Source organism: Lactuca sativa, chromosome 7, assembly GCF_002870075.4.
Source record: "Lactuca sativa cultivar Salinas chromosome 7, Lsat_Salinas_v11, whole genome shotgun sequence".
In the NCBI taxonomy this organism is placed as follows: domain Eukaryota; kingdom Viridiplantae; phylum Streptophyta; class Magnoliopsida; order Asterales; family Asteraceae; genus Lactuca; species Lactuca sativa.
Genome location: NC_056629.2, coordinates 74,557,150 through 74,582,475, shown reverse-complemented (window position 1 = coordinate 74,582,475; position 25,326 = coordinate 74,557,150). Strand labels below are relative to the sequence as shown.

At 41.2% G+C, this 25,326-nt stretch overlaps 1 protein-coding gene across 1 annotated transcript; it reads right to left on the bottom strand.

Moving 5' to 3' along the window:
* Nucleotides 1-22,405: 22,405 nt before the first annotated feature.
* Nucleotides 22,406-24,969, bottom strand: LOC111889290 (protein FLX-like 4). The gene is made up of 5 exons (XM_023885426.3): nt 24,796-24,969; nt 23,828-24,213; nt 23,509-23,750; nt 23,256-23,395; nt 22,406-22,947 (listed from the first exon to the last, which is right to left on the bottom strand). Exons 2-5 carry the CDS (start codon nt 24,149-24,151, stop codon nt 22,631-22,633), a joined length of 1,023 nt encoding a protein of 340 aa, XP_023741194.1. The 5' UTR covers nt 24,152-24,213; nt 24,796-24,969; the 3' UTR covers nt 22,406-22,630.
* Between the last annotated feature and the right edge of the window lie 357 nt (nt 24,970-25,326).

The window sequence follows — 25,326 nt, the reverse complement described above, 5'->3', positions numbered from 1 at the left end:
TTCAACGGGATTCCACACTAACACTTTGAGGTCTCTCTTGACCTTGAAGGAAGAGATTCGTGCCCGGGATCATCAGTTTCGTGTCATAATTGACATCACAGATCATTCCAAAAAGAGTTGCTTTATTTCTTTATCTTTTACACTCTTTGCACGAAAATCCTAGATTTTCAAAAATTCCGTTACTAATTATTTTACAGGCTGGATAATCAATGGATGGTTAATACTGAAGTTGTGGTTGCCAATAATCCACGTGGGCATTTTATTCAAAAGGTGGCGTTTAAAAGAAAAGGGATAAGTTCAAAAGGTTGCTGACGCGGCGGGAGTTCAAAGGATAGATATTCAAACGACGGTAAAAAGGAGGGCGCGTGAATTTGAAGAAGCCACGCTTTTTTTGACACTTATTGGACGCGTGTGCAGTATTGAAGCGTCATCCATCTGGCATTAATGGCGCGTGTGGAAATGGAAATGGTTTCTCTCTCTGAACCGGCGCTTATTGGGCGGCGTGATCCTAGGAATCTGACACTCTCTCTCCTACGTGATCATCGCACGTCCCAACTGTCACCAATCAGTCACTCTAAAACCCTTCCGTATTTCAATAAGAGATTTGAAACGATCTTTCTCTCTCCTATCACCTACTATAAAAAGCCATCAACACCACCTTTTACCTCTTTACTGCCCCCATAATTCCCAAAGCAAAATTACTCCCAAAACTCTCTCCCGGTCATCTTCTTCTCCACACCTGCAACAATGGCTGAATCTTCATCCGTTCATGCTACTTCTCAGATTCTTCCCATCAGACCTCAACAATGCCTTGTCATTGATCTGAACCCACTAGCCTATGATCCCTACATGTCGCCGGTTATCGAATGCCTCAAATTCTCCCAGCTTGCTCCGGCATTGTCCAGAATTGAAACGGTGCCAATGGTGGCTCTATCTCAGGTCTATGCGACGGCCTACTACGACAAGGGCGTCGACCGGATATTTTTCGAAGTGGCGGAACACAAGACGTCGATTTCTCGTCCCCGCTTCTGCACCATGCTTGGGTTTGCTGCAGACCCATCACGTGTTAACCCGGAGACGATTCCGGTTGGCATGTTATACAGCATGTTCTACAACATGGGCTACACGGAAGTTCTAACCTCCGTCGCAAGGTTCAAGAAGTCATGCCTACCGCCCCTGTGGAATGGGCTATTTACAGTTCTCTTCAAGGGACTGTCTGAGAGGAGTTCAGGATCGGACGGGGCCAGTCGTCTTTTCCTGTCTATCATGTATGGGGTGTACAATGGGATCAACCTCGATTATGGGTTTGTCCTTTGGCAACAGCTGATTCAGAGCCTTTCTTCCACTTCTCGACACTCTGAAGTGTCGCTGGCCCGGTTCTGGATCCTGATCACAAGATGGGCCATGGACAGGTTTGAGGTCCCAACTGCTGACGGTGCACCGATGTCTTCTGTTGGTACGTTCCATACCAAGAAGATCATCGTATCCGATGCATCGAAATTCTCCTTCATTGGCTCTATCCCGGAGTCGATGTATGGAAGTGTGCCATCAGACAGCATTATGATCAAGGCGATCAAGGAGTTAGGGCCATCTGGTCCGAGGGAACTGACACCGGACATGCTGCGATCAATTCATGATGCCGACAAACCGGTAGCCAGGGGTAAGAAGGCAGACAAGGGGAAGAAACCATCCAAAGCCCCAAAACCTACTCCCAAGAAACGCAAACAACCAAAGGCTGCTTCCTCCCCACAACCGAAAAGGAGGAAGACACAACCGAAACGAAAGCTCGTCCTTCCCTCAACCTCCAGTGAATCCGAAGGTGGGAGTTCGGACTCTGAGGGATCACAAGGAGACGAATCTCCACAAAGAGGCAACACACCCCCTCGGTCCCCAACCCCGGAGATGGAACTTCACCAATCCCCAGTTCCTTCCCCTCCACCCACAATTCCTATTTCCATTCCCACCATAAACCCTACTATACCACCAACCTCATTCCCTATACCACCACCCATATTCACCACATCAACCGAAACACCACCTGTTACCGAAACCCCACCTGTAACCAAACCTCCACAAACCGAAACACATACACAACCACCACCCGAAACTAACCCCCCACCCACTCAACCTGAACCAACCAAACCCATAACACCCCCAGCTTCACCACCACCTCAATCTGCAGAAGACGCCTCCGATGGCGATGATCAATACATTGGTGGTGATCACCTGAACTTTGATTCGGTCTACTATAGTCCGTTTCAAGTTCAAAGTGATGAGGATGATGATGCTCCTGTGACAAAGAAGCATCTCCGCGAGCTGAACGAGAAGGTTGATCAACTTCTCGCCTCCTCTTCCAATCAGCAGTCATCCTTATCTGAAGCTGCCCTTCAGAGGATAGTTGATGCCTTCTCTAGGGCTCAACATGACTCAGTGGCCTCAGCTACTGCTGCGATAGACGCCTCCACCCGAGCTTGTGAGGCAGCGACCGAAAAAGTCGATAAACTATTCCATGACGCTACAATCCTGCTGTAGTCTATGCAGGAAAGCGCCGAAGCCACCAAAACAACTCTGGAACCACTTGTTAATCAATTGGCCCAGTTTGTAAAGACGGAGTTATCCTCGTTCGCTACCCTCAGACAAAACCTTAGCGACGACAACTCGGCACTCCGTGCCTCCATCGATGCCCGCTTGGCAAAGCTTCAAGAGGATCTTGCGGCTGAAAATTCACTGATGGACGTCCTGGCGAGCAAGACTACTGCCCTCAAGGTCAAGAGCACCCAACTTTCCAACTCCGAACAACAATTGGAGGCTCTTCGATCCGAGAGGGAAGTCATCAAGACGTGTGTTTCGGATGTCCACGCCGCTCTATCTAATATCCTGGAAGCACACGACCCCATCCTCAATCACTCGGTGAGGCGTACCCTCGCTGAGAAACTCTCTCCGGCCATGGACCTCTTGAGTAAAATTGAAGGCCTACCCAGTTTCGTGTCCATTCCGAAACAAGGGGGAGATGAGAAGAAAGGATCGAAACCACCTCCTTCCTCAAAAGCAACTCACACAACCGAACCACCCCCAACTGGTCATGCCTCGGGTTCGGGTGTGAAGGACAAGGGCAAAAACATAGCAGAAGGAGGAGATGAAGATGAAGATGAAGACAAGGAGACTATTACGGACATGTTAAAGAGAAAGAACAGTCGCAATACTGATGACGATGTCAGTCGTGTGGCACGTGAAGCTGAAGAAGCCGAACGTAAACAAAAAGAAGCCAACGATCTCCTTGAGAGCCGAAAGCTGCTCTTCCCTGCCTGGACCAGGGATCGTTTGATAAAGGAGGCCATAGAAACTCCAAGCATACTATGGCTCGAGCCGGTGATATCGTTCGACTGCAACAACTCGGTTGATTCGCAATTTGATATGCCGTTGACTCGAAAGGCGTTCATCTTCCACGCCTTCTCCAACATTTTCGAAGTCCCGCATCCGAACGATGAGCTTGAGAGGGAGCTCATTGACTTCTACCTGGAGGCCGCTCGCCCTCAATACCTTACATGGAGCGCCCAGAAGATTGTCAATGTTCGGGTGATGAAGCCGTTTGCCGTGGGGAGATTCACAAACGTCAAGTTCAAGCTTATCCGAGGATCTGCAAGAACTGCTCACATGATCTCTCTGGCGGATCTGCCCAATCTGAACCCTCATGATTGGATAGTCTTGTACAACATCTTGCTGACAAACGAAGCCGAATATGGTCCCATCTTAGACCATGTCAAAAGGATGCTGGCATGCTATATCATGGAGGTGGCCCTAATGGATCAGGAGGTTGCCACAGTGTTTAAGAAGAAACCGAAAGTCAAGCCTGTGGGATCGGCCAGTGATCTAAACACGATGAAAATGGGCAAGATAGATTCAAGGCGAAACTCTGTGATGTTCACCAAAGCCGAAGGACAGAAATGTCTGTTCGCATTAGCTGACAAGCACCTCTACACCACTACCTGCTTGGAACACGTCCTATCAATCGTCAAGCGGTGTAAGGACAATTCGGCTGATGACATCAAATACTTTGAAGATATGATCAATTGGTACATCCGGTTTAGACAGACCATCCTTTCCATAACCAAGTGTCTGTTTAGTACCGTGAAGAAGAAGGAACCAGCTTCAGCCGCTGGCCCAAGTAAGAAGTGAAGGTCTCGCTCCAAATTGACGCAAAGGGGGAGATTGTTAGGCTGAAGTTCTGTTTTGTGTTGCGTCTTTTGGGCTCGTTAGATTAGCCTTTGTATTCTCCGGTTTGGGCCTGTCCAACCGAGAGCCTTTTATGTATTGTATATAAGTTATCGCTTGCATGCATATTAGGTTAAGATTCAAGATTTCAGTTTTAGCATTCCAGAGTTTTACGATATTGCTCTCTTGTAATCTTCCAATCCTTTACAGTTGATGTTCTTGATCGAGCTCTTCTAAGGATTTTATTTAATCATTCGACACGTTTGATTCAAGCTGTTTGTTCTTATTGTTGCGTTCTGCCTTGTTATTTATATTGTGTTCTTGCAGTTTCATATTCATATACTTGTTCAAGATCTAATCGATCTTTATAGATTACAAGTTGTTTTTAATCTCATCAGATTCCATAGCCGAGGACAGTTCAACTACTTCACGACATTAAGGTGAGTTACCTTCCAGTAAAAGTGGGTCGAAGTTGCACATGATACTTATGATAGAACTGCATGCTAGTTGTAAGCTAGGGATCTTTAGGAATTGCATGATAGAATTTTCTGATGTATGATACCTGATAACCTAGGTGAATATCTTGTATGCTATATGAAATTGACATCATTATTGTAGTTGCTTAGTGTATGCATCATAGTTGTACATAAATAAGGTTTTATAGAATCAAGTATTCGGCTGTCTATGGGATACAAATTTATGTATGATTAGAATGTACGAATGGTTGCAGGGTTGGTGAAAGTTTCATGAGTGAGTAAAGTTCATAGAAGACCAATGTGAGGAATGATTAGCTACTATTGAGAGAGTTGATTCAGGATGAATATGTATCCTAAATGGTTGGGCCTGGTGGTTGGGAATTTTGTATAAGGATTTGCTTATTTTTTATTGTGTCTTAGTGCCAGTCGACTCCACTGCTCGAATGTTGTTTGCTATGTGGCTTGTAGGAATCATATTGATGCGAGTTAAGTATTAAATGAATATCTTAAAATTACATGCTATGAAGGTTAAATAATCTTAAAGTGAAGGATTTGGTCCTATTGCGCAACTCTTGTCTAACTCTAGCCGTTGTACGGTTGAGTCTTTTAGTCGAAAGATTATTTAAGTTTTTTTGCATGTAATTGTATTCATGAAGTGGTTAGCTGACATTAATAGGGTTTCTTCAGCGGCTGATGGCAGGGTGAGGTGGGGATCCTAGGAGAGCCTAGGAAGTGCTTTAGAGTGGTTTCTACACCGTTTATTGGATGTTGGGAGTATTATTATGAGTTGATATCTTAAAGGACTCGGGATGATTCTTGAGGAAAGTATGGATAAGTGTGGAAGGTAGTATTAGGCCTGTGCTACTAGAAGTACATGATCCATACTCGAATCGAGGCAAGTTACGAGGATTTTAAGGAGCTAGTTGGGGGTAGATGACATGGTTGGTACCATGATTCATGATAGTGTTTTTGTATATGTCGATCTTTTGGTTCTGGTTGTTAAGGCTAAGGTTGAGTCTAGTGATTTTTTTGGGCTTTAGTGGCCATATTTGTTTGGGTAGGAATAGTGCATACCTATGTGAGTTAGTTAATTTGGAGGTCTCGAGGGCCTTGCTCGATGGTAGTGCCAGTGGAGTAGCGAGACTCAAGAGGGGGGTGATTCTGATTGGCTCAAGGATTGCAGTCGGAGGCAAAGTGATTGACAGATGGATTGGAATGTCACCATCTGTGCCAGAGGCTATGTCTTTCCAGATTTTCGTGTTTGGGGGAAAGAGGGAGCAGACGTGTGAATTTTAGAGTTGGGATGTAGACCCAACATGGGGCTAGATGGCTGCGGTTGTTGGCGTCAGTATGGCAGTGTGGGAATGCACTAGAGGATCCTTGTTGTATGGTTTCCTTGGGATGAGATCAAGAGTCTATTTTCTTTGGATATAGGCGGGTCAGGTGCCAGTTGATGGGTTCAGGTGATTAGGGAAATGAATCGAGAGCGTCAACTTCTGTTGTCTATGAGATATCCCAATTATGAGAAGGATACCTCTTGTATATAAAGAGGTGTATAGCACTATTCGAAAATATTGGAGAAAGTAAGAGCATAAGGAGTTAGCGAAGAGTGGTTGTATTGGATGAGATTGGAATTGCTAACTGGGAAACATGTTCCTTCTTCTAACTTTGTATTACCTATTTGATATGTAAACTAGGGTTTGCAACCCACACGGTGCGACAAGAGTATAATTGCATTACACAAAGCTCATTGTTTTCGAATAGGACCATTGAATCGAAAAAAAGAATCTTAATATATGATAATTTGTCGTCATCCAAAAATCATAAAAAAAAAAAAAGAACGGGGCTAAATTACTAAAAAGAAAATTTAGGGCCATATTTGAATTAGAATCTTGGATGGGTTGGTTTTGACTTAGGTGGGGCTAACTTGGGTTTGAAGTTGAAGTTGGGCGGGTTTTATGACCCACAGAAAAGTAATAAAAAAAGGATAATTGCTTAAAAGGATGATATACTTTTTGATCTGTACACATTTGGTCACTAAGCTTTTTTGGTCCATATATAACCATTTAACTCGTTTTTTTGTCCACATCAAGTCATTATAACCGGGTACTCCAGTTTAAGCCAGAAAAATGACTTAATAGGTAATATAATTTCCAGTTTGTACCCATTTAGTCCTTATTGTTTTTGTACTAATTTAGTTCTAATTACCGGTTTCTTTATATTTTTCCCACGACATTGTACGCATGACAATCATTAAATATGTGTTCTCATATGTGGCTCGTCCTTCACTTATATCAATAACCTAGTTCATGAATCGGTCAAATAATGTTGGGGTCCTAGTTTTCTCCAAGCAGAAAATGTTTCGACTTCAATTTGATCTATCTCCATAGCAGACAACTCGATCGCCTATCAAAATTCTGTTCAAAAACCTCGTCTGAGAACTTGTATAGAGAAGGATTTCCCGCGGCGCAGCAGTTCTTCCATACTAACTTAGCTATTCTTTGTGATTGTTTTCTCCAAACTCGAATTTGCACTTCCAAAACAAAAGAACACATTGGCAAAAAGTCTTATCTATCTCCATAGAAAACAACGAGATTCTTTGTGATTCCTTCCTCCCAACTTGAATTTGCACTTCCAAGGCAAAGAGTCTCGTTGTCTCCTATGGAGATAGATGAAACTAGTCCTGTCGAAAATACACGATACCCGAATTACCCGCCCGATTTTTTCGGGTATCGGGTAAATCGGGTATCGGGTAAATTTTTCCTGGTAATCGGGTTACCCGAAAAATTTTCGGGTCGGGTAAAGGGTATATTTTTTGGGTTTCGGGTATACCCGAATTACCCAAATTATTTTAAAAATTCATTTTTTGTAGAGCTTATATTATATAACAGGTATTTGATCACGCTTAAACTAACTATCATTATTGTAAAACATAAATATATTTATTATGACAATACGACACTAACGAGATTTTAAGCCTAAACAGAGATCTTTCTTCAAATTCTTGGTCTTGCAGGTTGGTGACCGATCAATCAGTCTCTACGACCGGATCCAGTCTGGGAGATGAGCTAGCTTTCTTTCGGGTGTGAGTGGAGCAGAATGAGTGTGAATTAAGGGTGTGATTGCTTTGATGGAAAGAGTAGCACTCCCGATAAATCGATATCCGGGGGAAAGAAATCCATATCCCTCTAATAGTAGCAGACTGCGAAGTTGAAAATCGAATGGGAACCAGAAATCTTGATCCATGGTCCCCCGGCTTGAAGTTGAAGTAGACGTCCAGAGGTGCCTTTAATATTAAAAGTAATTTTTATATATCATCACGTTCTTTAAAATTTAACTGTTTTCTTGATTATAGTTTTTATTACTGTCACAACTGTAAATTTTAAGCTATGTAATCTATACATTCAAGTTATTGTGAATCCAAAAACTTCAATCAAACACAACATGCTAGTACTACAAATAGTCATCAAACAATTGGAGACCCTAGAAGCTCTTATTAAGTCTATTTTAGACTAGAACTTCCTTATTGGATCCAAATGGGCCAATAACTTCCAATTAGACTATCATGGGCTTAGAACCCTAATTGGGCTCTAATTGGACCCACATTCGTTTATTTCAATATTTTGGGCTAGGTAGAGCCTAGAAGGAAATAAAACACAAAGTTTTGATCCATAATTTAACCTAACCTAGCTTATTAAAGCATAAAAATCACAATTTTATTTTATAAGGCTAATAAGCAACCAAAACTAACTCTAATTTTGGGCTTAAGGGAAAAAGCCCAAATTTTTCTTTTCCCTCTCTAAAATCTCGGCCCAAGGCCCAAACACAAGAAGGAGTTGACTTTCAAGTGACACCTCATCTTTACCCATAGGATATCCATGCATTATTCTCATTTCTCCATGCACTTCACTTCAAAGATCACTTCACTTCTTCTCTCCTCTCTCACTCTCGGCCATACACACATACACCCACCAAAAATCACTCAAACACTCTCTAGATCACTCAAGAACATCTCTCCCCCTCCATCCAAAATCTCGAAAATTTGGAAGCATTCAAGAAGGTTCTTCCACAAAATTCTTCATCTAAGGTAAGATCATGCATAGATCTATGATTTGTATTCTTTATTTATCAAACATCTCTTCCTAATCCATGCAAAAATCATGATCTTGCACCCTAGAACCATCTCCAAACTCGAGATCTTCATCAAAGGGAGCCAAGGCCAAAAACACTTCATTTTCCTTCCATTTTTCCTTGCAAAAACCGAACCAACACCCCAAGGTGAGATTCATACCCCTATTTTCTGTTTTTATGAGTTTTGTGGGGGGGGGGGGGGAATACAAGTGAAAGTGTAGATCTATATGTATTTGTATGCCTTGTATGATTTCCATGCTTATATGTATGCTTTTATGTGTTTTTATGTTGGATCTAGCCTTAAAACCCATCAAAACCGAGATATATCTTGTGTTAAATGATTTTAGCTTCAAATATATTTCTAAACACAAAGTGCTTCAAGAAAAATGGCTAAGTGGTTTAGTAATAATTTTCTTTGGGTTAAAAACACAAATTTTGGGCCTAAAATGTGAAAAATGCAAAAATAAGGGCCCAAATTGACATTTCACAGATTCTGATGGATGAAGTGTGCCAAAACAGTTTCTATAAATAAATTTCTGGAAATATACTCATTTAAGGGATTAAAAACTTAAATTCCAAGCTTAATGGGCTAAAAATGAAAATTTCGGCCCAATAAGGCCCATTATGCGAATTTTTCTGTTTTGGAGGGCCAAAACTGTAACTTTCTGTAAAACAGTGGACTATAAGTGTTCCAAATCCTTCCCAAAGGTTTAAAATGCTTTTTAAATTTAAAAAGGACCAAAGTTGCAAAAATTTTCCAATTTGGGCCAAAATTGTCAAAATTGCGAAAAGATGGGCTAAAACCGAGAAAAACTACATTTTCAGGGACTTAAACTGTTTTCTATGAAAAATATGCTGGAAAATATTAATTTCAATACTTTTTGGTGTCAAAATGTCAAGAAAAATAGTTTAAGGACCAAACCGGGAAACATCACATAAAAAGGGTTGAAAATGTAAATTTTACAAATAATGAGGGGCTGAAAACAGAAATATTTCAAGGCTGAATCATTATGTACAATTTGATCAAATAATGACACCGCAACTATCGACGAAATACAACTCATTACAATACCAAAAGTCGTTGTTAAACGAATTAGCTCGGTCTCGAGCCAATGGAAATCTACAACTACTAACTCTTCGATACATACAAATAACGATTGGTAACACATATACATACGAGTGTGCACAGACGTCTACGCACCATCTTCGGGCCCCAAAGTGTAAAATCTTGCTTGTTGGGCCTAGCTAGCCCAATGACCTGATCTTAAGGCCCGAAGACTCATATTTTCTACGGAGTGTTGAGTTTTACCGACTTGGCACAACGTAGAGTGACTTTCAATGGCTTGTACTACTGGTCCCCAAGGGTCCATGGTATTGCTAGAAGAGTCTGCATATTTTACGAGGCGGGTCGGGGACCCCTCGCACGCATATTTTCCCCAACCGGTTAATGGAGTCACCGGGGTCTTCGTGACCTCTTTCTCTTCGGATGTGGGACTACACTTAGTCCGGGCGATTGGATAACGTGATTAGTACGGACGACACCTTCGGGTTCGTTAGTATAACTATAAACTGGGCGTTTGTGTAATGCGGGTTTGTAGTAAATAATCAATGCTCGAGAACCTTCCAACGTCGCCTGGGACCGACACTACTATTTTCATAATGTTTTCAACGCAACTTAATGGATTCCAAAAGAGCTAGGGGAACATCGGGTTTCCCTAGGGTTTTTATTACATACAGATTTGAAACGCATACATCTTCAATGAACATTTTTTTTTTAAAGTATAGAAACAAACAAGCATACCTATGGATCTTCACAAACGTTTTCGAAAGCTTTTCTTTCCAGAAAATATCGGATTTTCTGGTGGTTTTTCAAGCAATATAAACATTCGATTTCAAACACTACTTATGAACTCACCAACATTTCATATGTTGACGTTTTTCAAAATACTTGTATTCTCAGGGAACCAGTGAATCAAGGGAAATCATATTCAGTGACGGTTGCAGTTTATTTTTGTATGAATTGAACAAATTAATTTTTGGAAATGTAATGTTTAAACAATGTATGACATGTAAACACTACTGGTTGTACTATGTTGATGAATGGTGACGAATGTTGTTATGTTTCATATATATCCAATGTTATGGTATTCAATTGAGTCACGGCAGCCCCCGGACGTTTCCGCCGTCTGGTTCGGGGGTGTGACAGGTTGGTATCAGAGCCTTGTTTATAGTGAACTAGCATGTCGAGCCATACATTGATATGCAACTATAAACCAAAAAGAAGGACTAACATAACTCTGAACAAAACAAGTAAATAAAATACACTTGCTTGCATTAGGAATAAGGATCCAACGCTGAATCAAACGCCATAATGCTGGTATCTCGGTTAATTCGGGACTGTTCTTAGTGATACCAAGGAGTGAATGTAGCCTGATCAACTACATTCTCTCCAAGGTAAAACTAACACACGTCTTGATGAGATCGGGATAGCCAGGGAACCTAAAAATTTTACCCTTTATCACCCAAACAAAGAATGTTTGCTTAGTCTGTGTAATAGACATAGTACCCTAGGAATAATGTAGCATAATTACGTACTCGCGCAGACAGCATGGCTGGTTTTCATCACCCTGGAGACCCCTACTTCCCTAATCAGGGAAACAACGGGTGGCTAGAGGAGGAAGAGGAGCCTGAGGAAGAGCCTGAAGAAGAACCTGAGGAGGACCCCGAAGAGGAATCTGACGGGGAACCGGAGGCGGAAGTCGAGGGCGAGCCTGTCGAGCCCGAAGAAGATGAAGAACCTTTCGAAGAGGAGCTCGATGACAGCGAAGGGGGTGATTCGGATGCAGAGTCCGAGGTCATCGACCCCCCTTACCCGATCAGGGTGCCTGCCTATCGTGTAGGACCCACTGGACCTACCCCTCCTTGGGGCATTGATCTTTGGAGATGGAGCAGACATCAGGGACAGCGACCCCCGTTTGGCATGTCACGTGAGTTCTTTGACTTGAGGGACGGAGGACCGGCCGACCGAGCCCTACCGGTCATGGTGAGACGGTTACGGGACACCGGCGACCTTGCTCAGGGCACTGCTGACCAAGTACGCCAGTTGTGGACTAGAGTCGAGCGTGCGGAGCAGGAGACGCGTGACGTCCTCCGGGAGTTTCACATGAGGCAGGTAAGGTGGGAATCTCGACTCCAGGATGCAGAACGCCTAGTGGCTCGTCTTCAGGGAGCATCCACATCTTCGGCACCACCTCCTGACGCAGCTCGTCGCGGTTAGGGATAGACCTATCGTAGTAGGATATTAGTAACTATGTTATGTACTCCGGCTCTATGTTTAAGTGACTACACTACTCATGGAGCCGTTATGCTGTCGGATTAGCGTTACTTATGTATGCTCCTACGAGCAAAATTTTCTTGTACTAAATGCGGATAATATTAATAAACTTTTGTGTGTTTTGCTAAATTATTCTCAGTGCTATGTGTTGAGACATTATGATTGCACGCTTGATGATAGTAATGTTTAGGTTCGCACCATACGCCTAGTTAGTAGAGTCGCCACCTCACAGAAACCACGAACACTCAACATCTTTCCGTTTCATGACAGAAAGATGCCTCGCCCAGCTACTCGCGGAAATCCCGAACCAACCCCGCCGGAAGTTGACTCCACTGCTTTCCAGGCAGCCGTGTCTGCTGCAGTCACAGCGGCTATGGCACAACTTCACCGAGGGAACAACGGAGGAGGCAACGGGCAAGGATCCGGAAGTTCGAACAACGGGACAAACCAAGGACTCACTAAAACATGCACCTACAAGGATTTTGCGAACGCTAAACCCCGAACTTTCAATGGTACCGGAGGAGTGATCGCCCTAAAGCGATGGATCGAGAAGGTAGAGTCGGTATTCGAGATATGCGAATGCCCCGAGCAGATGAAAGTGAAGTTCGCGGCCTGCACTTTTGTGGACCAAGCACTCACTTGGTGGAATGGTCATGTGGAAGCTATGACACTCCCTGTCGCCAATTCTATTCCCTGGGCAGAGATGAAAGAGATGTTAACGGTTGAGTACTGCCCCCGAGGCGAAATACAAAAGATGGAGCAGGAACTATGGAATCTCACGGTGCAGAATGGGAACATCGATGCTTACATATCGAGATTCAGCGAACTATCTCTGTTGTGCCCGGGTATGATCACATCAGAGGGGAAGAAGATTGAACGATTCATTTGGGGACTGACATCCCCCATTCAAGGGAATGTGATAGCTGCTAACCCTGAAACGTTTGACAGCGCGAAGAGATTGGCAAAGAGGCTATATGATCATAACCACAAAAAGGGCGAAAAACCAGTGGAGACCGAGAAGAAGAAGGAGGGGGATGGTAAGAAGGGATGGAACCACAAAAGAAAGGGGCGTCAGGGCCCCGAGACCTCAAAAAGGCAACAAACAATGGCAGTTAACGCTGTTACTGCGCCGGTTCCAGTCACCTCACATGCTCCAGCCTCAGCTGCTTCAAATGCTTCAAGGCCCTATTCCGGTAGCGCTCCCAAGTGCAATAAGTGCAGTTTCCATCATCATGGAGAATGTAAGGAGTTCCATTGCACCATTTGCAACCGAAGGGGACACACTGCAAAGTTCTGCAGGACTTATCCTTCTCAGAACCAGAGTCAGGGAAACAACCAGAACAACAACAACAATCACCGCAACATCAACAATACCAATGCCGGCGGCAACAACGCAGGGCCTAGCCACACCTGTTTCGGGTGTGGAAGGACGGGACATTTCCGTCGGGATTGCCCTAACAACAACAACAGCTCAGGAAACAGAGGAACAGGAAGGATGCTGACTATGGGTCAGAGTGATGCAGTTCAAGATCCCGCAGTTGTGACCGGTACGTTTCTCCTAAACCACACTTATGCGTGCATCTTATTTGATACCGGAGCGGAGCGAAGTTTCGTAAGCGAGAAGTTTAAACATTTACTAAAACAACAACCCCAGAAGCTAGATGAAACCTATACGGTGGAAATGGCCAATGGGAAAACCGAATCCACTAGGGAGATCTACATCGGATGTACCCTAACCCTTAACCAACACGTCTTACGAATAGATCTGATGCCAGTGTCAATTAGGAGTTTCGATGTGATTATCGGCATGGATTGGTTAAGCCCCCACCATGCTGAGATTTTGTGCCACGAGAAGGCCGTTCGCCTTCGTCTCCCGAATCACGAAACCCTAGTAATTTACGGAGATAAACCCAGTAAGAATCTCCGCCTTATCTCGTGCATCAAAGCACAAAAACACCTGCGAAAGAACAACTTAGCGTTCTTGGCTCACATAGTGGACAAGACTAAAGAAGAAACTAACATCCAAGACATTCCGGTAGCGTGTGAATTTCCAGACGTGTTTCCCGAAGATCTTCCAGGAGTACCCCCAGAGAGACAGGTTGAGTTCCGAATCGACCTCGTCCCAGGAGCAATTCCTCTCGCTAAATCACCATATCGATTGGCACCTGCTGAAATGCAGGAATTGTCCAGCCAACTCAGTGAGCTTCTGGACAAGGGATTTATCCGACCTAGCTACTCGCCATGGGGAGCTCCGGTGCTCTTTGTTAAAAAGAAGGATGGATCTTTCAGAATGTGCATCGATTACAGAGAGTTGAACAAACTCACTGTTAAAAACCGCTACCCACTCCCGCGAATCGATGATCTATTCGACCAGCTCCAAGGAGCTAGCTATTTTTCTAAAATAGATCTACGGTCCGGATACCATCAACTCAAGGTCCGAGAAGAAGATGTTCCTAAAACCGCTTTCCGAACCCGCTATGGACATTATGAATTCGTTGTAATGCCCTTCGGTCTAACAAATGCACCTGCCGCATTTATGGACCTAATGAATCGAATCTGTCGACCGTTCCTGGACAACTTCGTCATTGTGTTTATCGATGACATCCTCGTCTATTCTCGAAACAAAGAGGAGCATGGCCGTCATCTCCGACAAATTTTAGAGACTCTGCGCACGGAAAAGCTTTACGCCAAACTCTCCAAGTGCGAGTTCTGGCTTCGGAGTGTGAATTTCTTAGGCCACGTAGTTAGCCAAGAAGGAATTCATGTGGATCCTTCTAAGGTCAAAGCTGTGGAAGGATGGGCAACTCCGACTACGCCCACAGAAATTCGTCAGTTCTTAGGCCTAGCAGGCTACTATAGGAGATTCATCCAAAACTTCTCTAAAATCGCCAAGCCACTTACCTTGCTTACGCAGAAGAGTGTGCCATTCAAGTGGACAGACCGACAAGAGATTGCGTTTCGAACCTTGAAGCAAGCTCTTTGTAGCGCTCCTGTATTATCCCTACCTGAAGGAACGGAAGATTTTGTAGTTTACTGTGACGCGTCAAATCAAGGTTTAGGTTGCGTTCTCATGCAACGTGGAAGAGTGATAGCATATGCGTCCCGTCAACTAAAGACGCACGAAGTAAACTACACGACCCATGACCTAGAACTGGGAGCTGTGGTCTTCGCTCTAAAAATTTGGAGGCACTACCTGTACGGTACAAAGTGCACCATCTTTACGGACCACAAGAGCCTCCAGCACATCTTGAATCAGAAGGAGCTGAACATGAGACAACGAAGATGGGTGGAGTTGTTAAACGACTACGAATGCGAGATCAAGTACCATCCAGGCAAAGCCAACGTGGTAGCTGACGCATTAAGTCGGAAGGAATACACAAATCGCCGTACGAAAACGCACTCGATAACCATTCAGTCTCATCTGACCACTCAAATTGCACCAGTCCAGGCAGAGGCTATGAAAGCGGAAAATAGAACTAGCGAGGCATTACGCGGAATGGAGAAGAACCTGGAAGTCAAAGAGAATGGAGTATACTACTTCATGAACCGTATTTGGATTCCAAAAATCGGAGGATTCAGGGAGATCGTTATGAAGGAAGCCCACAAGACACGATACTCCATTCATCCTGGTTCGGACAAGATGTATTTGGACATTAAGCAGCACTATTGGTGGCCTAACATGAAGGCGGAAATCGCAACTTATGTTAGTAAGTGCCTTACGTATGCCAAAGTAAAAGTGGAATACCAGAAACCTTCCGGATTGTTACAGCAACCGGCAATTCCCGAGTGGAAATGGGAGGGGATTTCTATGGACTTCGTGACCAAGCTGCCCAAGACGTCGGACGGATTGGACACCATATGGGTAATAATCGACCGACTGACGAAATCTGCCCATTTCCTGCCGATCAAAGAGTCCTACAAGATGGAGAGGCTGACGCGTTTGTACCTACGAGAGATTGTAAGACTTCATGGAGTGCCAAAATCCATCATCTCGGATAGGGACAGTAGGTTCACGTCACGCTTTTGGCAGTCGCTCCACAAGGCAATGGGAACTCATCTTGATATGAGCACCGCGTATCACCCACAAACGGACGGTCAAAGCGAACGAACCATTCAGACGCTTGAAGACATGCTTCGTGCATGTGTGATAGACTTCGGAAAGTCTTGGGATACCCACCTACCGTTGATCGAGTTTTCATATAACAATAGTTATCATTCGAGCATTAAGGTGGCCCCTTTCGAAGCACTGTACGGGCGTAAATGTAGATCACCGTTATGTTGGGCTGAAGTAGGTGACACCCAGCTAGCAAGAACACATACGTCGGATAGGGCAATGACAGGACCAGAAATCATTCGCGAGACCACAGAAAAGATTGTCCAGATCAAAGCTCGATTACAGGCATCGCGTGACCGACAAAAGAGCTACGCTGATAAACGGCGAAAGCCCTTAGAGTTCCAGGTCGGTGATCGAGTATTGTTGAAGGTCTCACCCTGGAAGGGAGTTATACGTTTCGGAAAACGAGGAAAGCTAAACCCACGGTACATTGGACCTTTCGAAATCGTCGCCCGAATAGGTCCGGTAGCCTACAGACTACAACTACCCACGGAGCTAAACGGCGTACACCCCGTGTTTCATGTTTCTAATCTGAAAAAGTGCCTATCAGATGAAACCCTTGTCATTCCTCTTGACGAAATCGAAATCAATGAGAATCTCCTGTTCGTCGAAGAGCCAATCGAAATCATGGACAGGGAGGTGAAGCGTACTAAGCAGAGTCGCATCCCGATCGTGAAGGTACGGTGGAACGCAAAGCGTGGGCCAGAATTCACGTGGGAACGCGAGGATCAAATGAAGCAGAAGTACCCGCACCTATTCTAGCATTCTCAAAATCTAGTTTTCAAACAGAATTTCGGGACGAAATTCCCTCTAACGGGGGGATGATGTCACAACTGTAAATTTTAAGCTATGTAATCTATACATTCAAGTTATTGTGAATCCAAAAACTTCAATCAAACACAACATGCTAGTACTACAAATAGTCATCAAACAATTGGAGACCCTAGAAGCTCTTATTAAGTCTATTTTAGACTAGAACTTCCTTATTGGATCCAAATGGGCCAATAAGCTTCCAATTAGACTATCATGGGCTTAGAACCCTAATTGGGCTCTAATTGGACCCACATTCGTTTATTTCAATATTTTGGGCTAGGTAGAGCCTAGAAGGAAATAAAACACAAAGTTTTGATCCATAATTTAACCTAACCTAGCTTATTAAAGCATAAAAATCACAATTTTATTTTATAAGGCTAATAAGCAACCAAAACTAACTCTAATTTTGGGCTTAAGGGAAAAAGCCCAAATTTTTCTTTTCCCTCTCTAAAATCTCGGCCCAAGGCCCAAACACAAGAAGGAGTTGACTTTCAAGTGACACCTCATCTTTACCCATAGGATATCCATGCATTATTCTCATTTCTCCATGCACTTCACTTCAAAGATCACTTCACTTCTTCTCTCCTCTCTCACTCTCGGCCATACACACATACACCCACCAAAAATCACTCAAACACTCTCTAGATCACTCAAGAACATCTCTCCCCCTCCATCCAAAATCTCGAAAATTTGGAAGCATTCAAGAAGGTTCTTCCACAAAATTCTTCATCTAAGGTAAGATCATGCATAGATCTATGATTTGTATTCTTTATTTATCAAACATCTCTTCCTAATCCATGCAAAAATCATGATCTTGCACCCTAGAACCATCTCCAAACTCGAGATCTTCATCAAAGGGAGCCAAGGCCAAAAACACTTCATTTTCCTTCCATTTTTCCTTGCAAAAACCGAACCAACACCCCAAGGTGAGATTCATACCCCTATTTTCTGTTTTTATGAGTTTTGTGGGGGGGGGGGGAATACAAGTGAAAGTGTAGATCTATATGTATTTGTATGCCTTGTATGATTTCCATGCTTATATGTATGCTTTTATGTGTTTTTATGTTGGATCTAGCCTTAAAACCCATCAAAACCGAGATATATCTTGTGTTAAATGATTTTAGCTTCAAATATATTTCTAAACACAAAGTGCTTCAAGAAAAATGGCTAAGTGGTTTAGTAATAATTTTCTTTGGGTTAAAAACACAAATTTTGGGCCTAAAATGTGAAAAATGCAAAAATAAGGGCCCAAATTGACATTTCACAGATTCTGATGGATGAAGTGTGCCAAAACAGTTTCTATAAATAAATTTCTGGAAATATACTCATTTAAGGGATTAAAAACTTAAATTCCAAGCTTAATGGGCTAAAAATGAAAATTTCGGCCCAATAAGGCCCATTATGCGAATTTTTCTGTTTTGGAGGGCCAAAACTGTAACTTTCTGTAAAACAGTGGACTATAAGTGTTCCAAATCCTTCCCAAAGGTTTAAAATGCTTTTTAAATTTAAAAAGGACCAAAGTTGCAAAAATTTTCCAATTTGGGCCAAAATTGTCAAAATTGCGAAAAGATGGGCTAAAACCGAGAAAAACTGCATTTTCAGGGACTTAAACTGTTTTCTATGAAAAATATGCTGGAAAATATTAATTTCAATACTTTTTGGTGTCAAAATGTCAAGAAAAATAGTTTAAGGACCAAACCGGGAAACATCACATAAAAAGGGTTGAAAATGTAAATTTTACAAATAATGAGGGGCTGAAAACAGAAATATTTCAAGGCTGAATCATTATGTACAATTTGATCAAATAATGACACCGCAACTATCGACGAAATACAACTCATTACAATACCAAAAGTCGTTGTTAAACGAATTAGCTCGGTCTCGAGCCAATGGAAATCTACAACTACTAACTCTTCGATACATACAAATAACGATTGGTAACACATATACATACGAGTGTGCACAGACGTCTACGCACCATCTTCGGGCCCCAAAGTGTAAAATCTTGCTTGTTGGGCCTAGCTAGCCCAATGACCTGATCTTAAGGCCCGAAGACTCATATTTTCTACGGAGTGTTGAGTTTTACCGACTTGGCACAACGTAGAGTGACTTTCAATGGCTTGTACCACTGGTCCCCAAGGGTCCATGGTATTGCTAGAAGAGTCTGCATATTTTACGAGGCGGGTCGGGGACCCCTCGCACGCATATTTTCCCCAACCGGTTAATGGAGTCACCGGGGTCTTCGTGACCTCTTTCTCTTCGGATGTGGGACTACACTTAGTCCGGGCGATTGGATAACGTGATTAGTACGGACGACACCTTCGGGTTCGTTAGTATAACTATAAACTGGGCGTTTGTGTAATGCGGGTTTGTAGTAAATAATCAATGCTCGAGAACCTTCCAACGTCGCCTGGGACCGACACTACTATTTTCATAATGTTTTCAACGCAACTTAATGGATTCCAAAAGAGCTAGGGGAACATCGGGTTTCCCTAGGGTTTTTATTACATACAGATTTGAAACGCATACATCTTCAATGAACATTTTTTTTTTAAAGTATAGAAACAAACAAGCATACCTATGGATCTTCACAAACGTTTTCGAAAGCTTTTCTTTCCAGAAAATATCGGATTTTCTGGTGGTTTTTCAAGCAATATAAACATTCGATTTCAAACACTACTTATGAACTCACCAACATTTCATATGTTGACGTTTTTCAAAATACTTGTATTCTCAGGGAACCAGTGAATCAAGGGAAATCATATTCAGTGACGGTTGCAGTTTATTTTTGTATGAATTGAACAAATTAATTTTTGGAAATGTAATGTTTAAACAATGTATGACATGTAAACACTACTGGTTGTACTATGTTGATGAATGGTGACGAATGTTGTTATGTTTCATATATATCCAATGTTATGGTATTCAATTGAGTCACGGCAGCCCCCGGACGTTTCCGCCGTCTGGTTCGGGGGTGTGACAATTACAACTAACAAACTCATTATCTTGACGAAACTTTAGAACATGACAAAACTTATGACTACATTTATCTTAAACATTTTAAACTTTTAAATTAAGATCTTTAGGTATTTGTTTTTTTAACATCTTATTAGATTAGATTAAGTCGTTAAAAAATTACTTGATATCGCATGTATTATTGAGTAGAAAATCTCAATGTTCAAAGCTTGAGTAACTTCGTTTATGTCTCGTTTGTTTATATAAACCAGACTAATAAAGCACGACTTATTTATTTCATTAAATTTATTTTTAGGTGAAATTCAAAAAAAATCATATATTTCGGGTAATACCCGAATTACCCAAACCCGACCCGATACCCGAATTACCCAAACCCGAATGACCCGAATTTAGTTTGGGTAGGATAACGAGTAATTTTTCTAACATGAAAAACCCGAATTACCCGAAACCCGAAAAAATTACTCGTTCAACACCCCTATATGAAACTGGAGCAGAAGACAACTTCTGCTTGGAGAAAACTAGGGCATCAATATCATTTGATTAACTCGTGAATTAGGTTACTAATATAAGTGAAATGCGAGCTATGTATGAGAACACCTCTTTCATGACTATCCCACGTAGGATGTTGTGAGCAAAATCCGAAGAAACCGGTCATAAAGACTAAATGTATAAAAAAAAACATTAAAGACTAAATATGTACATACTTAAAAATATATTACCGTGTTAAGTCATTTTTCTCGGGTTAACCTGGAGTAGTCGGTTATAAAGACTGAATGTGGACAAAAAACAAGTTCAATGGTCAAATATATATAAAAAAACTCAGTGACAAAATGTATACAAATCAAAAAGTATATTATATTTTTAAGTCATTATCCCTAAAAAAAAATAGATATGCTAGGGTTCAACATCAATGTTTGAATGTAACACACCAAACCACTAAGGTACACATGCCTTATGGTGAATTTTTGCCTAATATTATCTATAAAGCAACAGGGAAGTTAATGTTCTTTGTTTTGGTAATCGTAAGGGTTATATAATGTTCATTATTTTGGTAATGAACATTAACTCCCCTAGACATTAAGGTTGAATGTAACACACCAAAGCACCAAGTACACATGCTTTATGGTGAAAATTTGCCTCATATTATCTATAAAGCAACAGGGAAATTAATGTTCAGTATTTTGGTAATTGTAAGGGTTATATAATATTCATTTGGTAATTGTAAGGGTTATATAATATTATATATATCTTGGGAATCCTTGATATGAAGTTTGTCTACTCACTTATCCAATAATTATTTATTAGGAGTTGTTAGTTGAATCTAAACTTGGATTTTGTTGTTAATTTGCTTTCATCTTTTCTGATAATAACTAATAAAGTAAGGCGATTCTCTTATTGTTAATGTTATCTTGTTTTAATGGCTTGTACTTCTTGTAATGGAACTTATACTTTTAATCATGGTTGTCAAAATCGCGATTCTGATCGTAGGATCGTACGATCCTAGGTATGAAAAACGATTCAGATCGTAAAAAGATCGTATTTGGGGTAGGATCACAAGTAGGATCGTAGGATCGAGATCCGATCCGATCCTACCTTCCCTTGATTTTTTTTTCTTTTTGTTTGCAAATGAATTTTTTTACCATTTTATGTCTTTTACCCTTTACCAATCTATCATTTATCATTTTTTATTGTGACTTATGACTAATATTTTGAAGTTTTTATAACTTTTGAACGAAAAATTAAATGTTTGAAATATTTTTCATGATTAAATATTATAAATTAAAATTATATTTTATTTTGTGGGATCTTAGGATCTCGATCCCGATCTTGCAAACCCAAAAATGATCCTAGGTAGGATCCCGATCTTCACAACTTTGCTTTTAACTAAGAAAATGATTATTTATATAAATCATAAAACACACAATAGACAACTTTTACAAATTAATAAATAAATTTTCAAAAATTGAAAAGTATCGTATACAAAAAGTATACACCGATCCTGGACAAATCTAGCCATCCGATCCTCATTCATCGAGAGGAATGATGTCCTTTTTTAAAATAACAATAGCTAAAAAGTCCTAATTGTTCGTGTTTTTTTTTTCTTTCAATTTTTGTGATTTCGTTTAAAAATCGTATTATGAAAATTATTTTAGTTGAAAGTGTTGCAAAAGCTACTATCCGGAGCAATTATACATACATACAAGAAAGTTTGAGGTTTGTATTAGAAATAATTAAAGCGTAAGTGTTACTAATGTTTGTCATGTAGCATGTCAAAAGTGCAACCTTCTATGCTAAATGACTACTTTGCTCTCATCTCCTCTTTGACAGTTTTATAAAAAGAACCAATCATAAATGACAACGATAATGTACTTCTAAAAACTAACAATTAGAGTAATAACCAAAACTAACACTTTTTTTACCCAAAAGGTAAGATGAAATAACAATGACTCATATCAACAATTTAGAATCAAACAAAGATTCTATAAAATCTAAACCTTCTATAAAACTATAATTATACCTAATAGGGGGAGGGAGGTGAAATTTGCATATAGCACAAAATGAGAAATCACATATTCAAGTCCTAGAATAAGAGTTATCATATGGTGGTCCTTTCCATTGTGGATTGCCACCTGGACCAGCTGGTCCGTGGTGGACTCCACCATAGGGGACCATCTGTGGTCCCCCCCATTGTGGATAGCCACCTGGACCAGGACCAGCTGGTCCATGATGAACTCCACCATAAGAAATCATTCCTTCACCAGCAACACCACCACCCATCGGGACATGATGATGATGATGGTTTCCATACCCATCAACATAGCCGCCACTATGCATACGAGGTGGCGGAGGGTATATCTCCGGGTTCATGTAGGGCCCACCATACACATTTGCTGTTGCACACATCATAAACATTAATATTAATTTTTTGCACCATATAAAAGTACAAATGACATGACATGACAGAACAAGTTGTTATGTGTTTTGTGTTTGGTATGCATTGTGCATGACATGACAAAACAAGTTGTAGTCACTGGGACAAAACAAAAGTTGCAATTTTTTGTCATGATCAAAAAGGTAGGTGTGACAAGGACTTGTTCTCGGTCTCTTGTGTGTGAAAATGACGTGAATGCCCTTCGGATGCTCATTGTCAAAAATAACGCTAGAAAGTTTCTTGAAAGGGTAAAATAGGAATAAATACCATGTGGGATTTTATCGGCGTTCAAAACCTCGGCTCGTAATTTTTCCACCTCTCTTGCCATCCTCACAAGGTCTTTCTCCATAATTTCCATTTGTGCCACTTTTTCTGTGTTTTTTCTTTTTTCATGCTCAAATGTTGACCTTTAAGAGTCGATTAAAATCCAAATAAGATTATAATAAAAAAAATATATAAAAACAATTTCTAGTTTTAGAAAATTCAACCGACTTTTGTTCATCAACTAAAGTTGACTAACCTTAACTTCTGGTGTTCAAGCCTCAATCCATCAAGTTCACCTTGCATTTCTGGAAGTTTGTCCACGTCAGCATGGACTTTTTCAAATTCTTTAGTGACCTGTTCAATTTGACCAATCAACTCCTGTCTAGTTGCCACCAAAGCCCTAGCCTCATTATGAGCCTTCTGAAGATCCTTCTTCACATCCTCACCAGCCCTTATATGAACTTCCATTTTTGCAATTTTCTCCAACAAAATACGAACCTTAAAAAATATACAAAATTACATCAATATCATCTAAAACACAAAGCAACTTTCACTGTTATAAGCAAAATACAAACCTGAATGTCACTTTCAGTCTGGATGCTTCCAATGTGGGCCCTAAGTTTTTGTATTTCTTGTTGAGTGGCAACTAAATCTTGGTGTAAAGCCAAATGAGTAGTTGCAAGTCTTTTGTTGTCTCCAGCAAGTCTTTCTATTTCAGATGACTGAGCCACCAGTTTGTTGTCTCCTCCACCACCACCACCACGCTCAGGGTGGTGGTGGTGTGGCAGTGGATCTATGGTGTGGCTCAAGGAGTATGAACCATGTCCATGGCGCATCATTCCAGGTGTTTCAGTGGTTGACCTCCCTCCATAGGGTGGTCCATGTCCTCTTGAACCCATCTTTTTGGGTCAAAATGTTAAAAATCTAGTGATCAATTTTGATTTGAGAGACAAGATGTTTTCTGCAAGAAGAGAACCATGGATATGATTATGATTGAATGGTTACTAAAAGAAGATCATGACTTTCATAAAAAAACATCTTTCCCTAATTACATGAATGAGGCAACTATTGCTAGAAAGAGAGAGCAATCAAGAATCCGATTTTGATTGCAAAAAAACAGGGATTCAGTTTTTGAAAAAACAACACGAATAGTAGTGATAACAATGTGTATATGATTTAGTACTAAGTTAACATTCTCGTGAGACCAATTACAAAATTACAATTTTGTAGAAGGATTAATGTTTGTCCACAGAATTCTGTAATCAAGAACCAATTCTATATAATTCTTTTCTCGGAATCAAATAAAACAATCCCTAATCGTGTGAATGAGCCAACTTGAGCTAGTTAAAGCGAACAATCGACAATCCAATTTAGGCTCCCAATAACTAGGGTTTCAACATTTGAATTTAAAGTTCAGATGAGCTAAGGAGTCGAAAAATAGCAAAACGATCAAATTAACGCAAAAATTAAACCTTTAAACAGATCAAATTACCAAAAACCCATCTTTTACGTAGATGTTGACGTGTAAAAGACTGTAAATTACCTTTCACCGGAAGTAAAAGATCGGCAGACGGGCGGGCAAAGGAAATTGGACGTCCCCGGAAGATCGGTTGGCAACGGAATCGGTGATCGCCGGTCGGTTGGAGCAACCAGGCAAGGGAGGAGTGGAGAAGAGACCGCTTTGAAAAACGATAGTATACGAGGGAGGCAGGTATGGATTTCTGCGTGTATGTTTCTGTAAATTCATATATTCCCCCAAACTTTGTAAGGATTACAAAGTTGGCACATAACTTATGTATTTTGTAAAATAAATGTAAACTTTTTGCTGACGTATTATTGGAAAATTCAAACGTGCATTTGATATTTTTGGGAGACTTTCTTAGGCTAGGGACGAGCTATGGAATCGAACCAAACATAAAAAAATATAACAACAACCAAAGGTATTCGGTCCGATTCTTGGTTCTATATTTCTCACTAAATCGGTTATCGATTCTTCAGTTCTAGGTTCGGTTCGGGCTAGGCCCGGAACAACACACATCTTTAAAGAGAAAGCTTGCTTGTAAAATCGAACCGA

What these genes read in the sequence shown, in the direction of transcription:
- LOC111889290 (XM_023885426.3), bottom strand. Translation starts at nt 24,151, where the DNA reads ATGGGTTCAAGAGGACATGGACCACCCTATGGAGGGAGGTCAACCACT. An exon ending in CTTGAACACCAGAAGTTAAG is followed by an intron (nt 23,396 to 23,508) that starts GTTAGTCAACTT and finishes CGACTCTTAAAG; the next exon opens with GTCAACATTTGAGCATGAAA. An exon ending in CGCCGATAAAATCCCACATG is followed by an intron (nt 22,948 to 23,255) that starts GTATTTATTCCT and finishes TGTGTGCAACAG; the next exon opens with CAAATGTGTATGGTGGGCCC.